We start from the raw sequence: 14,927 nt of genomic DNA, 5'->3' as shown, positions 1-14,927 counted from the left end.
ACTGAACTGTGTTGCAATATACTTCTGCCTTTGGGGCATGTCTGCAATGCTTTCTAAGTTGTCTGCTTTTACAGTTTTAAAAAATAATCTCTTCCTTTGATGCCAAAAAGTTCAGCTGTCACTTTTTGCTTCCATCAAGGACAATTATAGTATAGTAAAAAGAGTCCCACCCTTTGTCCTTCAGTTTCCTCATCTGTAAAACAGAGTGCTGTGGGAAAGCAACATGACATTGGGGAACACTGGGGAAACATTTTATCAACCATAAGGGTTAAGGCTAGACTTCTGAATTTTGATAAAGGACTGTATTTATTAGCTAAATATCTCCTTGTCATATACTATTACTTTTTGGATTGTTTTCTCTGAGGTCTTAAAAAAAAGAAGTAGTAAGTTCTTATAATTATGTGTACATTTCATTCAACAAATATTTATAAGTGACTACTGTACATTAATTAGGTGCAGTACTAGGAAGATAGAAATAAAAAGCCTAGGAACTTAGAGTCTAGTTGATAAACTTCTTATAACTGGGTCTGAAACAGGAATTGATACAGTTCTGAATGAGGTGCTTGGTGTTGCCCTACGAACTGAATGCTAATTATCTTCTTCCCACCAAGTGTGCGTGTGCCCCAGCTCAGTGACAGTTTGACTGACCAAGCCAAATGCTTCTTCTCTGACCCTACCTCCATCCTCTGCTACATCCAATTACTCACCAAATTCAGTTTATTCCATCTCCTGAATACTCTTCAAACATGCTAAGGCTGTCTTAATGCAAAGCCCACATAATTTCTGATCAGGACTATAAGCACAGTAAGTTCCTAACTGTCCTTCCCAATCCATTGTCCACAACCCCATCAGAGTGATTTTTCTGAAACACAAATCTGGTTCTGTTGATCCTCTGCTTAAAACTCTTTCACCTCCCTCCCCTCCATCCCTGCAAATGCCTTCAGGCACAATGTGTAAAGATCCTTCTAAATGTAGCCATTGCCTCATCTCTTTTAATACTTTGCCAAGCACTGCAGCCATACTGAACTCCACACGGGCCTCAAGTATCTCTGAGGCTAACTCCTACTGGCCCTTTGGGCTTCCCTTCTCTGTGGAGCTCTCTGCTATATTATCACCTCCTTCATTATCCTTCCTCTCTGTGTTTCCCCAGCACCTTGTCCACACTTTTAGTATATGTAGAATTTATATGACTGCAAACATCATTAAATGCCTTGTCATAAATACCCTTTTATGTGAGGGGGTTAAAACGATAGTCACTGTGCTCCTCTGAGAGCTCATTAAGTCTCATGCCACGTATATTGCCTGCAGTTTAGTTTAATATTTATTTATTGTTTACTTATTTATTTATTTTGGCTGTGCCGGGTCTTAGTTGCGACATGTGAACTCTCAGTTGCAGCATGTGAGATCTGTTCCCCCACCAGGGATTGAACCCAGGCGCCCTGCATTGGGAGCTCGGAGTCTTACCCACTAGACCACCAGGGAGGTCCCTTCCTGCAATTTAGTTTAAAGTTATCTACTCATATATGACTGTTTACTAGCCTGTCTCCTGACTAGAGTAGAAACTCTTTAATGGTGGCAACTGTATCTTACTCACTCCCTATTCCCAGTACCTAGCTTTGGGATTAATACAGGTTTACAGAATGATTGTTTGGGCTATAATCGGTGGTGTTCAAATTATAATCTGTGGAACTCTAAGGACTTTTATGTGGGTGCCATGAGTGGGATGGGGACAGGGTAGAGATCTAAGCTTCCTATCCTTTGATCAAACCAGAAAGGCCTCAAAGTCCAAAAAAATTTTTTTTAAACTTTTGTGTGTCAAAGGACACCATCAAGAAAGTTAAAGTCGGGCTTCCCTGGTGGCGCAGTGGTTGAGAGTCCGCCTGCCGATGCAGGGGACACGGGTTCGTGCCCCGGTCTGGGAAGATCCCACATGCCGCGGAGCGGCTGGGCCCGTGAGCCATGGCCACTGAGCCTGTGCTCCGGAGCCTGTGCTCCGCAAGGGGAGAGGCCACAACAGTGAGAGGCCCGCCTACCGCAAAAAAAAAAAAAAAAAAAAAAAAAAAAAAAAAAAAAAAAAAAAAAGAAAGTTAAAGTCAATCCACAGAATGGGAGAAAAAATGTAGAGTCTAGTATCCAGAATACATAAAGAACTCTAGGCACTTCCCTGGCAGTCCAGTGGTTAAGAGTCCGCCTTCCAATGCAGGGGACATGGGTTCAATCCCTGGTCAGGGAACTAAGATCTCACATGCCGCGGGGCAACTAAGCCCGTGCTCTGGAGTCCTCGCGCCACAAGTAGAGAGAAGCCCTCGTGCCGCAATGAAAGATCCCACGTGCCGCAACGAAGACACGACGCAGACAAATAATAAATTAATTAATTAATAAAAAAAGAACTCTAACAACTCAAAACTAATAATTAAAAAGGAAAAACCAATTTAAAAATAGAAAATGCATTTGAATAGAATTTAGAAGAAAATATTCAAATGACCAATAAACACATGAAAATATGCTCAACATCATTAATCATAAGGGAAATGCAAATCAAAACCACAATGAGAGACTACTTTACATCCATTAGGATGACTACAATTCAAAGGAAAAAAAACCCCAGAAAATAACAAGTGTTGGCAAGTATGTGGAGAAATCTGAAATCTCATAAATTAGTGATGGGAATGTAACATGGTGCAGTTGCTGTGAAATACAGTTTGAAAGTTCATCAAAAAGTTAAACACAGGGGCTTCCTTGGTGGCGCAGTGGTTAAGAATCCACCTGCCAGTGCAGGGGACACGGGTTCGATCCCTGGTCCGGGAAGATTCCACATGCCGCAATTAGGCCCGTGTGCCACAACTACTGAGCCTGTGCTCTAGAGCCCACGAGCCACAACTACTGAGCCCACGTGTCACAACTGCTGAAGCCTGCACGCCTAGAGCCTGTGCTCCACAACAAGAGAGGCCACTGCAATGAGAAGCCCGTGCACCACAACGAAGAGTAGCCCCCGCTCGCTGCAGCCAGAGAAAGCCCACGTGCAGCAACGAAGACCCAACGCAGCCAAAAATAAATAAATAAATTTATTAAAAAAAAAATTAAACACAGAATTTTCATATGACCCAGCAATTCCACTACTAGATATATATATCCAAGAGAATTGAAAACAAAACATACATCCACATAAAAACTAGTACACAAATGTTCACAGCAACATTTTTCATAATAGTCAAAAAGTCGGGGCTTCCCTGGTGGCGCAGTGGTTGAGAGTCCGCCTGCCGATGCAGGGGACGCGGGTTTGTGCCCCGGTCCGGGAAGATCCCACATGCTGTAGAGCGGCTAGGCCCGTGAGCCATGGCCACTGAGCCTGCGTGTCCGGAGCCTGTGCTCCGCAGCAGGAGAGGCCACAACAGTGAGAGGCCTGCGTACTGCAAAAAAAAAAAAAAAAAAGTGGAAACACCCCAAATGTTAATCAACTGATGAACAGATAAACAAAAATGTGGTATATCCATACAATTGAATATTATTTGACCATAAATATATATGAAGTACTGATAAATAGTACAACATGGATGTACCTTGGAAACATTATGCTAAATGAAAGAAACCAAACACAAAACACCAGATATTGCATGGTCCAATTTATATGAAATGTCCACAATAGGGAAAACCATAGAGACAGAAAGTAGATTAGCTAGTGGTTGCCAGGATTGGAGGGGAGAGAGGAACTAGGAGTTACTGTTAACAGGTACTGGGTTTCTTTATGAAGTGATGGAAATGTTCTGGAACTGAGCTGTATACTTTATATAAGAGTGAATTTTATGTTATGTAAATTATACTTAAATAAAAATGTCAAAGTAAAAAATAGAAAACAGAAATAAGTTTCTCTGTGATGATCTCTGAACTTAGCAGTCCTTTTCAGCTGGATAGAATGGGCCTCAGTAGAAGAAAAGACAAACTTAGACCACATGCTATTTTCTGTAGGACTAGCCCTGCTAGAAAAAAATTCCTATTTTAATTTACTTCAAGGAGCGTCTGCTTGAGCCATGATCTCTACTAGGTGTGGGGATAAATCCCTGTGCTGGATGACTTCATGATACAGTGGGAGACAAACTCACAAACTAAATTTGATTCCATATGATTAACAATAATAAAGCTTTGTAAACATGCTATGCTGAATTATGCCTAGCACTGGGTGAGCATGGGGCAGGATAGAAGAAATGGGAAGGTAACAGAGACAGCTTCAAAGAGGACATCACATTTGAGCTGAGCCTTGGAGAACACTTAGGCATTTACAAAGTAAAAAACGGGAGGCCGTTCCAAGCAGAGTGAAGAACACAACCTTAAGTATGAAAGTGTGGGGTAGTCATCAAGACTAATGATGGACCCAAAGTGAGGCTGAAAAAAACATGGGTGTGAATCTCAAATGCTGTGCTAGGAGGTTCAGACATTACCCTACAGGCAGGGTTTGGCAGGATGAGATCTGTATTTTTTAAAAGATAATCCTGTGGAGGTAGGGTGGTAGGAGAAACAAGGCAGAGAGAAAAGCTTAGAAGCTTGTTATGGTTATATGTGGTTATAAAGCAGACTCTTCTCTCCATTTTCTTCTCCCTTCCCAGTCCTCTCTTTTCTCACCCCCTTCTTCAGGTATCACCCTCTTCTAGAACAGAGATGTCAGCCACCTCTCAGTTTGCCCAGCTCATGTGGAAGTGTCTAGCTGTGTGATTAACCTCCATCCTCTTCTTTACTAAGCTGCCAGGTGGGGGTTAGCATCAAACACTGCTTCCTTCCAGCACTGGACATGTTTGCTGGCATTGCTAGAAAACATTAGTGGAGCCAGGTCTAAGAGAAGAGTCCACATGAAGCCTCTTGTGAGTTCAGGAGTTTCGTGGCGTGGATGATTGTCCCCATTCGTGACTCTTTTTAGTACCACTGTAATGATGTGCATATCCCAGCCAGGCAGATAATAGTGGAGGCTCTCTTATGTCTCAATTAAATGTTATGATTAAATAGAGTCATAAAAACTCACAGAAGACAAAGCCTTTTTTTTTTTTTTTTTTTTGGCGGTACGCGGGCTTCTCACTGCTGTGGCCTCTCCCGCTGCAGAGCACAGGCTCTGGACGCGCAGGCTCAGCGGCCATGGCTCACGGGCCTAGCTGCTCCGCAGCATGTGGGATCTTCCCGGACTGGGGCACGAACCCGTGTCCCCTGCATCGGCAGGCGGACTCTCAACCACTATGCCACCAGGGAAGCCCAAGACAAAGCCTTTTATAAACGGAATTTTGTAATGATGGGCTATTAAATATGTTTTGGACCAAGAGAGTCTGTTCCCATCTTAAGCAAGCCCACTTTACTCCTCCTCATCACTGAGGACCCAAGGCCAGGCCCCAGAACAACACCCCCCCAGCCCCCTCGCCCCAACCTCTTCTTGTCCATCATTCAGCTGGCCACTTCCTTTCCATCGTCCTCTCCCCTATCCCCACTGTGGCCTTCCTATCAATCCTTTTCAAGCTACACACCTTACGGGGAAAGGCATCATCTCCCCTACCTTCCAGACTGGGGCACAAAGGTCCTCCTCTTAAAGCCGTGATTTGCCCTGGCTCTAGCTGTCCATTGGCCTGGAACCCTGGCATTGTTACAGTGATTCCATTTTCCTGATGGTGTCATATCCAAGAAACTGTTACTTAATCTAAGGTCACAGATTTATACCGATATTTCCTTTTAAGAGTTTCAGTCTTAGCTGTGAAACACTTACATTTAGGTCTTTGATCCACTTTGAGTTAGTTTTTGTATATGATGTGAAAAAAATTCATTCTTCTGCATGTGGATCTCCAACTGTTCCAGCATCATTTGTTGAAAACACTATACTTTCACCATTAAAGGGTCTTGGCATCCTCATCAGAAAACAACTGACCATGGACATATGGGTTTATTTCTGGACTCTCAATTCCATTTCACATGTCTATCCTTACGTCAGAACCACACTATCTTGATTACTGTAACTTTGTAATACGTTCTGAAATCAGGAAACCTGAATCCTCTTTGTTCTTTTTTCCCCAAGATTGTTTTGGCTACTCTGACTCCTTTGCATTTCCATATGAATTTTGGGATCAACTCATCCATTTCTGCAAAAGAGCCCACTGGGGTTGTGACAGGGATTGCACTGAATCTGTAGACCAATTTGGGGAGCACTGCCATCTTAACAATATTAAGTCTTCCATTCCAGGAATGTGGGATGTCTTTCTGTTTATTTAAGTCTTTAATTTCTTTCAAAGATGTTTTACAATTTTCAGTGTATAAGTTTTCCACTTTGTTTGTTAGACTTATTCCTAAGTATTTTATTCTTTTTGATGCTAACCGTAACTTGAAGTGTTTACTTAATTTCACTTTTGAATTGTTCATTTTGGGTTACTAATATATAGAATTACAACTGATTTTGTGTTTTGAGTTTATATGCTATCATTTAGAAGATACTTCTGATCAGGTATAAAACATGACTTATAGGAGTTCACTTTTTACTGGTAAAAGGAATAAATAAACAGATATTTGTTAATTGTCCTGCTGAGCACCTACAGATGTTAGATAGAAATTTATTTTTAGCTATAATATGCTTGAAATACACACACACACACACACACACACACACACACACACTCAGAGTAATAATCCATTTTTCTGGCTGTCATATTTTAGATAACCTGAACATTCTGAAACACATCTGTGAACTCAAAAATGATTTGCAAGAAAGTTTCAAGCCTTTCTGTCTGACATTTATTTTTTTCCTCTTTTGACCTTGCAAATTTCTTCTCATCCTGTAAGACCTAGCTTAAATGTCACATCTCCTGATCCACCCCCAGAAAAACCCTCTTCTGGCAGAACAAACCCTCCTGTTTCTGGGTTGTACAGTATGCATCTTATAACGAAGCATAATTATTCATTTCCATACTCTTATCTTTTCCAAGTCTGTGGCCTTCTTGGGGGCAGGCTCAAGGGGGAAGTCCCCACTTCAGTCTTGACAATTCCCAGCACCTCAATCCACTGATGTCCTGGCTGGCTCCAGCCAGCCTGGGATTCGGTGACTCAGATATCACTGCTCTGTTCCCACCTGCCACATCACCAATGTGGCCAGCCCTTTGTTGCCAGCCAAACTGGGAGCCCAAGCACTGGGGAGAGCATTAGATGGCTACATAGCCTCCTGAGTCCCAGCACACTGTATTGGCCCAGGATTTGGGACTATGCCTCTGCCTTTCTACCCTGACTCACAAATCTAATCTGCAGTTGACCTGGGAGACTTGCCTGGAAGAACAGTCCTCTCTAGGCTTGGAGGCCACCCTGAGCATGGCCTGGTCAACTTGGGCTGGCATACAGTGGGCACTTTTGAGGACAATCTGCTGAATGAATGAACAGAAGCCCACTCATTTTACTTCATCAGCCTCAATCTCTCTTCTCAGAGGAGTGGTTTGATCTTACACATACCACTTGGGTATCTGATTTCATTTGATACCTTTAATTTTGCTAGGGTCACCATCAGGAGTGCAAAGACTGAGACAAGATGATCAGATAACTGGGGCAGCCAGTAGTCAATGACAAGAATGAGGAGTGACCATAGAAAACAGAGGTGATCACAGGAGAGAACACAAGAAAAGCACCAAGCAGAGCAGCACACCCATGTAGGGGTCATTTAGTTTGGGAGCAAATGGCTCTCTACACCTCAAGAAGCCCAAGCATATCACTGAGTGCCAAGGCCAAACACACAAGCAAAATGGCTGGTAAAATTCAATGAAAGAACAAGGCAAGATCCCCACAATTCTACAGCCCTAGAGGGAACCAATACATCAAAGTTTAATTCAGTACCATGTTCAAAACAGGAACCTGAGTCACCAAGAAAAGGTTATGATACCTTTTATAAAACCTTTATATCAACAAAATGATATTCACTATACTTTATCAACAGGCTGCCAAGAACAAATACATTTTAGAAACATTCTTTCTAAAAAACGCAAATTTTCTCACTGATGTCAGAGCTTAAAGTAGTATCAGTTAGCTAGACAGCAAGGGCCACCTCATTCCCCAACGATATCAGATGGCTAAGGCATCATGGCACGCATAGACACACATCACTTACAATGAACCAAAGTACTTTACAACTCAGGTATTCAGGGACTTGGAGAGGGCCTGATTATGAGTTTTACAGTAAGAAGTTCTTTTGAGAGAAGCAACTTTGAGGCAAAAATGGTATCTCTAAGACAGCACTCACATCCTGAGTTAGCCAGGTCCAAACCAGACAAGCTCTACCCCCTAAAATTAAACTAAATTTCCCAGATTTCTCTTTGGAGCCTGATTCTCTTGGTACCTTGGCTACTCATCCAGTTCCTGTTCTGTGGTTCAAATTTCATGTTCATGATTCTTACTACTCTGTTTAACTTTTGGTGTCTTTATTTGGATATGTGGTGGCTGACTCTGGCTTCATCCCACGATTCCACCTCCTGACTCTCAACTCCTGACATTCACCCCTGGCTACTCTAGCGCTGGCTCCTATCCACTTGATCTTGTTTTACTACCTCTTTGTTCTTTGCCAGGCCATGCTAGGAGGTCAAGGTACATCCACATAATAATAAATAAAGTACGTTACACTGGGCTTTGCTTAGCTATTTTGCACATGACTCCAAATATATCCATCTTGTTTGAATTAGATTCCCTTGGGGTGGTACTTTTTGATTTGACTTTTCCCGAAGAGAAACAGTATATACTGTCATTGGATAGCCATTTCGTAATGAGGTATATCCCATGCCCAAAGAATAAGATGGTTCAAATCCTGGCTGGTTATATTCATTCAGAAATAGAAGCCCTAAATGTCAGATGTAAATGAAGATAGACAGTTAATTGTCCTCTGGGATCTAAAAGGGCAGACTTAGCCATGACGGAAGAGGTTCTCAAACTTTCATGTGCAAAGAGTTGGGAAGCTAGTAAAATGTAGATTCCTGGGCTCTACCCCTAGAAAGTCTAATTCAGAGATCTGGGTCCAAGAATCTGCATTTTAAACAAGAGTCTTAGGTAATCCTGATGTAGTTAGTCCTTGGACTACCCTTTGAGAAACACTATATCACAGCAATGAGAAATCTGACAAACATGGGGCAAGCACAGTAATTAAAAGATCCCACCAATCCTTCCTTTCTTAGAAGCTATGATGCACCTTGCCTAAGGCAGGTCACCTGGCCAACTTTTTCCTAATACTCTTATTCCCAATCATCAGCTTGGTTCCAAGATCAACTTAATGTTTGTTTTAAAAATATATGTGAATTTCCCAAGTTTCCATAAAAAAGATATTTGAATGTTTTTCGAGTAAATGGGAGTAGATGTCCAAGTTACAGTTTTCTCTCAACTGAGGAAGAAGTGCTATAAAGAAAAATATACGATTTAAGCTACAAGCTATTGTCCTTCATCACACATACCTTCTCCTCTTAGAACATCTCCCTATGATGATTTCAAAAGTCTCACGATTTTACCCAAATCAAACAAAATATATTAAATTTAATAGCAATCACTGCTACTTTAAATAAGGAATGAAAACATCCATTTGATCCAGAAAACCTTCAAATGAGCTCTCCAGCAATACCTATATTACTGGTGAAGGTATCTGTACCTGAACACTCTGATGCCCAGGAGCCTGGCAGGCCAAGAACAGCAGAGCCCAGGAAAGACGGCAGGCTGTGCACTTGACTGGGTAGGCCATTTCCCTGGGCACGTCCCTAAGCAAACCTGAAGGGGGAGCTCAGGAAAATCAGTTTAATTGGGAGGATTCTGATGGCCATAGGATGCTTTTGGAATCTAAGATGACAGAAGATATGATGCGCTATTAGATCCAGGAGGCCTGTCTGATATTTGAGATAATGGGGCCTCCATTTGTTTCAGGACGATGCCTTCATTTTTGCACTAACATGGTTTATAGCTTGCAAGGGATATGTGGACTGACTGATGCAGACATTAAGGATGTTGGAGCTCCATTCTTACTATTATTGTGATATGTGTATGTGTTTGTTTTTTCTTCCTAGGAGGATCTTTATTTTTTCTCCCAAATCTCATAACTGGTTATACAGACATTTAATTGAGAGGAATAATTATGAATTACGATATTTTTTCTTTCAAACTTTCCTATCTGAATCATTTATTGCCGACATTACAAGCATTTTAAATATTGTAAAATTAAAGTTTAAAAAATAAACATTGCTAGCAGGCAAGCTCAAGCCCAGAAAAACTCAGTTTTTAAAAGACATGAATGTTTCTTAATCGGAGTCTTGTATACTATAAGACTGCTAATTTACAGGAAAAAAAGGAATTTAAAGTCAGCAACAAAAGTAGTTGATTGAGAATGAAATTCAGGTAGCTTAACTCCATAAAGGCAAAGGGACAGTGAAACTCGATGGATAAGGATGATCAGAGGTAGGATGACTTAACATGTGAGAATACTAGTTAAAAGCACAAAAAGTTAGGAGTATGTTCTGGGGAAAATGCCTAATTAGGAAATTAAAGCTGAACTGCTGACCTAGAGCTTCTGAACACTTTTATCACTCTGTTATTCGGTAAATAAAGCAAGGAGGACAAATTTTATCCAGCTTATGCTTGCTGTTCAACTCTGACCCTTGCCTACTGAATGACTTTAAATATGTGTTACGGAAAAAATGATACCACTTTAATTTCCAGCTCCATCCCCATCTGGCCAGAGAGAGGATAAATTAATATTATCGTGTTTTGTCTTTAGGGCTTCTGATGCCCCCAAGGACCAGCCTGTGGGACAGTCTGTTTTGGCAGAGAGTCTCGGCTGGAATCAGAAGAGCAGGATTCAGGACAAGGCCAGTTCACGTAACACAGCTCAGAGCCATACAACACAACTTGCTCCGAGGATGTTGGGCATTGTGCTTCATTAGGAAACAAAATATAAGCTTTCCACACCATTAGGAATGACTTTAGGAGTGAAAGCACATAAGACGATGCCTCACCTCATCAACAATGCACTGCAGAAGCTGGAGAGGCTGCAACGGGAAAGAAGAAAGGAAAAAGTATTAGCCTCTATGCAATATCTTTACAGTGGAGTGGAAAGAAAAAATCATTAATGCAATAAAATATAGCAAGATTAATCAACAACAGCAAACTCTTATAAAAACATTGATGCTCAGGATGTTCTATTATTTCTAATGGTACCTAATCTAATACAGGCAGTTAAAGGTTTGCATTTTCTTCAAAATGCAATTTGCTAACTTTAAAACAAGGCATTCAAGCATGCAAAGGAAGCAGCCATCAGGAAAAAGAAAAGTGAATTTTTTCTGAACTCATAAAGCTTACCATTAAAGATCCCTGGTTTTTCTGAATCTGAAAAAAGGCAATATGTAATTAGCATGTCATAATCAAAATGACTCACTTGGACACATTATGATCACTGAGAGAAAATTATTGCATTGCTGGTGGCAATTTGTGGGCATGTGTTAACACAATTTACATAATGAAAATACACAAATGTTAATAGCTCGCTTCTCATTTATAGGCGAAAGTCAGCAGAATGTTAATTTCACACAACACTTTTTAGTACCCTCCAGGTTGTATTAGAATAGGGAGAAAAACCATAATCCATTTCAAAAGGCTGTTTACGATTCAGATATAAATAATGTTTTATATTGCTAGATTGTGAACACTGGGCTTAATGTTGCAATCACTGCTAATGTTATGAAGCTCACTCTTTTTAAATTAAAAACCGATTTATTTAAAATTGAAATTAAATCATAGTCAGAAATTAGAATTTTGGATTCCTGCCAGTGTCTGCTCACAATCCCCTATTTTGTGAAGAAAACTTTAATTATGTGGTTGAAGTATTTGCCTCTGACTCAGGAGTGGGTAAAGACTCCACCTTTTCCAAAGTTCCTGTAGCAGGGCAGCAATGCTTTCTGGGAAAATCAAATTCATGCTAGTTTTAACACTGGTTTTCAGGGGATAAGAGCAGAGTCAAAGAAGATGCCTGTTCTGGAGGCAGCTGCTCACACAGCTGACACCGATAAACCACATCTCTTAGAAAGTTACTAAAATGTGACACCAAATTAATAAAACATCCACTTAGTAGTTAAAGTATTAAACACTTCAATGTGTGCCCCCCAACCAAAAAAAAAAAAATTGCCTGCCATTATTACAAACTCAATGAAAATGGAGTCCCAGGTACTAAATTTCCTAAGGAGGAAAATTTCAGGAACCAAATATAACTATTGAGGAGTCAGTTGTTTGCTGTGATAATTGTGCTTCAACCAGCTGGTAAAATAAAGGTAAACTAGTTAATAGTCCCTTATATGCTTTTAATGGTGCTTTTAAAAGTTCTTTCACATACACGTTCTCATTAGATCTCACAACCACGCTGAGCTTGGCAGAGATGGTCATCTCTAGTCTATGATGGGAAAAACCGGGCCTCCCAGAGGTGGGCAGGCCCAAGGCCACAGGAGCAGGCTGTGGTTGTGCTAGGGCCTCTCCCGTGCTCCTTTCTCTCCAGCATCATATCTGCCTACAATCACAGCATTCCTTAAAAACAACTGGATTTGCATGTGTTTATACTTGGCATGGTAAAGTTGATAAATGATCAGTTTTGGCACGTGGGTTCTTCTCAACTAGACTGTTGAGCTCCTCAAGGGCAGAAGCCAAGTTTTTGCATTTCTTTTGCATCCCTATGGCTGATCAGCAGACCCTTCCACCGAGTGCTAGATGTTTTAAAAAGTGCTTTCCCATGTATTATCACAACTGAACATGGTACCCACTCCTTCCTGCTCTTGGCTCCTCATCATGCCCTCCCCAATCACCACTCCCTGAAACTTCCATCTCAGGTTGATTGGCTCTTAGTCTACTTTGATAGTTCCTACTGAATGCTGTCCTGATGCTTCTTCTTGTTCCTCTAGCCAATGAGTACTTCTGCACAAGGGTCTGCGGGGAAAGATTTACATTAAAAAGGAAGACAGAGCTGTTAACTACCACCTTGGAGTGGTTAGGGTTTTAGTAACAAGCCACAGCACCTTTAAAAAAATCATGAAAAAACCCAGGTAAATTCTCCTATGAGATATCTTTGGTGTTTGCTTTTACAGTTGGTCCTTGATCAACATGGGTTTGAACTGTGCAGGTCCACTTATATGTGGCTAGTTTTCATTAGTAAATACTACAGTACTAAGTGGTCCATGGTTGGCTGAATCCACGGATGCGAAGGAACCTCGGATACTTGGAAACTGGGGGCCGACTAAATTATATGCAGATTAACCCCCTCGTTGTTCAAGGGTCAACTGTATTTTTTTAAAGTACACACAGATAAGCACCGCCTCCCCCAAACATTCTCAGTAAGATATATCTGCTTCAACAGGAGAGTTACTTTTTCTAATGTACACAGAATTAGAAAGCTGTTTTTAACATCAAAGAGAATGTTTTTCATAAATTTCCAGTAGTCAGGGGGATTACAAATTCTCTGAGGAAAACATGTAGCAAATATTTTAAGTGACATGTTTCAAAATAAATTCAGGAATGGATTGTGAGACACTGTTCCCAGTAACATGAGTTGCGTGAACTAAATGAAAATTTCCTCATAAACCGAGACCTTAGAAAAAGTTTCCACCCTGCCCTAATCTGTGGGTTAAAAGCATGGTTTAAGGCAGCTTAAAATTGTACTATTTTAACACTTGCTCTTTACTACAAGAAAAGGAGAAACAGCAATATCAAAGTCTGTTTTATGATCTTATAACCATACTGTTATACTGTTTTGCCCAGGTTTTTAAAGGGAGACGCTGTTATCAGGTTTTATCACACAGTTTTGATAGCAACATACTACATGAAATCATCTTCATAAATTTTGTATTAAGGTAGCAGTGCCAGTACCTGAAATTGATTCAAAATTCTTAAGATACTCACTTACTTTTTAACAGTTACACAATGCAGTGACATATCTTCTATTTCCCAAGAATCTGATGATGCAACATCATTGTAATTGATTCATTTCTCAATTAAATAAAGCTACTGTGCTTTTCTTTATATGAATGCCACATAGACCATAGAGTTAGATGTATTATCTCCTTTCTCTGTCTCAGATATATGGCCTTAAGTGCTATATTCTGTTCCTCTGTTAGTTCCACCAGAAAATTTAATGTCACGGTCATATTTGTCAAATTCTGAACTGCCATAAACTCAACTGTATTTATATTAGGCATATTTTTCACTGCTAAACTCTTTGTTGTTTACCTTTTTCAAGATCACATTACTGTACAGGCGCAGCAATCATAAAACAGATCCAAACAAAGTCAGCCTCCAGTCGTGGCCTCTGCTTTTGCACACAGTTCATGAAAAAGTGAAGCCCCTAGTTTTAAAGCACATTAAAAGTGGTACTAAGGGTCCTCAATATAAAATGTTAGCTTCGTGAATGCCTCTATTTATTCTGGGTCTGCCTTGCAAATGCTCAGCTGTGAGAGCAGAGTTCAGGGGGACACAATAACATTGTTAGGGCTCATGTACTGCATGCACCTCCCAACATAGGAGATGCTGTTTATAACTAACTTGTCCAAGTCCACCTTCCTGCCTGTACATTTTGCTTGTGTTGAGTTTTCTATGTCTAACTGACACCTGGGGACAAAGAACAGAATGATAATTGCTCCAGTCATAGGCTTTGCTAATCAGTCTCTAGAACTAGTAGCATTTTGAAACACTATTTAGACAAATCTCTTCCCTCTTCTGGGCATAGCTTTTTTTTTTTTTTTCCTTTCATCAGCCGTTAGGTTCAAGATTTTAAGCCACACTAACAGGGGATAGTTATGTCTCATTCTAATATAAGACAGACCCTTATGTGTTTAAATGGGGAAGAATGACTTCACAACAGGCAGACCTAAAAATCAGTTAGGTCTGATATTTAGGGTATTACTGCAGTCATATTTACCTTGTATTTC

The 14,927-nt window shown here is 40.6% G+C and overlaps 1 protein-coding gene across 3 annotated transcripts in view; it reads right to left on the bottom strand.

The window, feature by feature from the left end:
- Window positions 1-14,927, bottom strand: part of MAP2K5 (mitogen-activated protein kinase kinase 5) — a 260,205-nt gene that overhangs the window by 50,918 nt on the left and 194,360 nt on the right. For 2 of the 3 annotated variants that reach the window (XM_079699882.1, XM_079699884.1), the window contains 2 exons: window positions 11,323-11,349; window positions 10,980-11,012 (listed from right to left, as the gene is read on the bottom strand). In XM_079699882.1, the coding sequence (XP_079556008.1) occupies window positions 10,980-11,012; window positions 11,323-11,349 (60 nt within the window). The remainder of the gene's footprint in view (window positions 1-10,979; window positions 11,013-11,322; window positions 11,350-14,927) is intronic. The other variant, XM_079699883.1, reaches the window with a different exon arrangement.

This window comes from Hyperoodon ampullatus (genome assembly GCF_949752795.1).
Source record: "Hyperoodon ampullatus genome assembly, chromosome: 3".
In the NCBI taxonomy this organism is placed as follows: Eukaryota; Metazoa; Chordata; class Mammalia; order Artiodactyla; family Ziphiidae; genus Hyperoodon; species Hyperoodon ampullatus.
The sequence above is the reverse complement of the archived record's forward strand: the minus strand, read 5'-3'. Positions and strand labels throughout refer to the sequence as shown.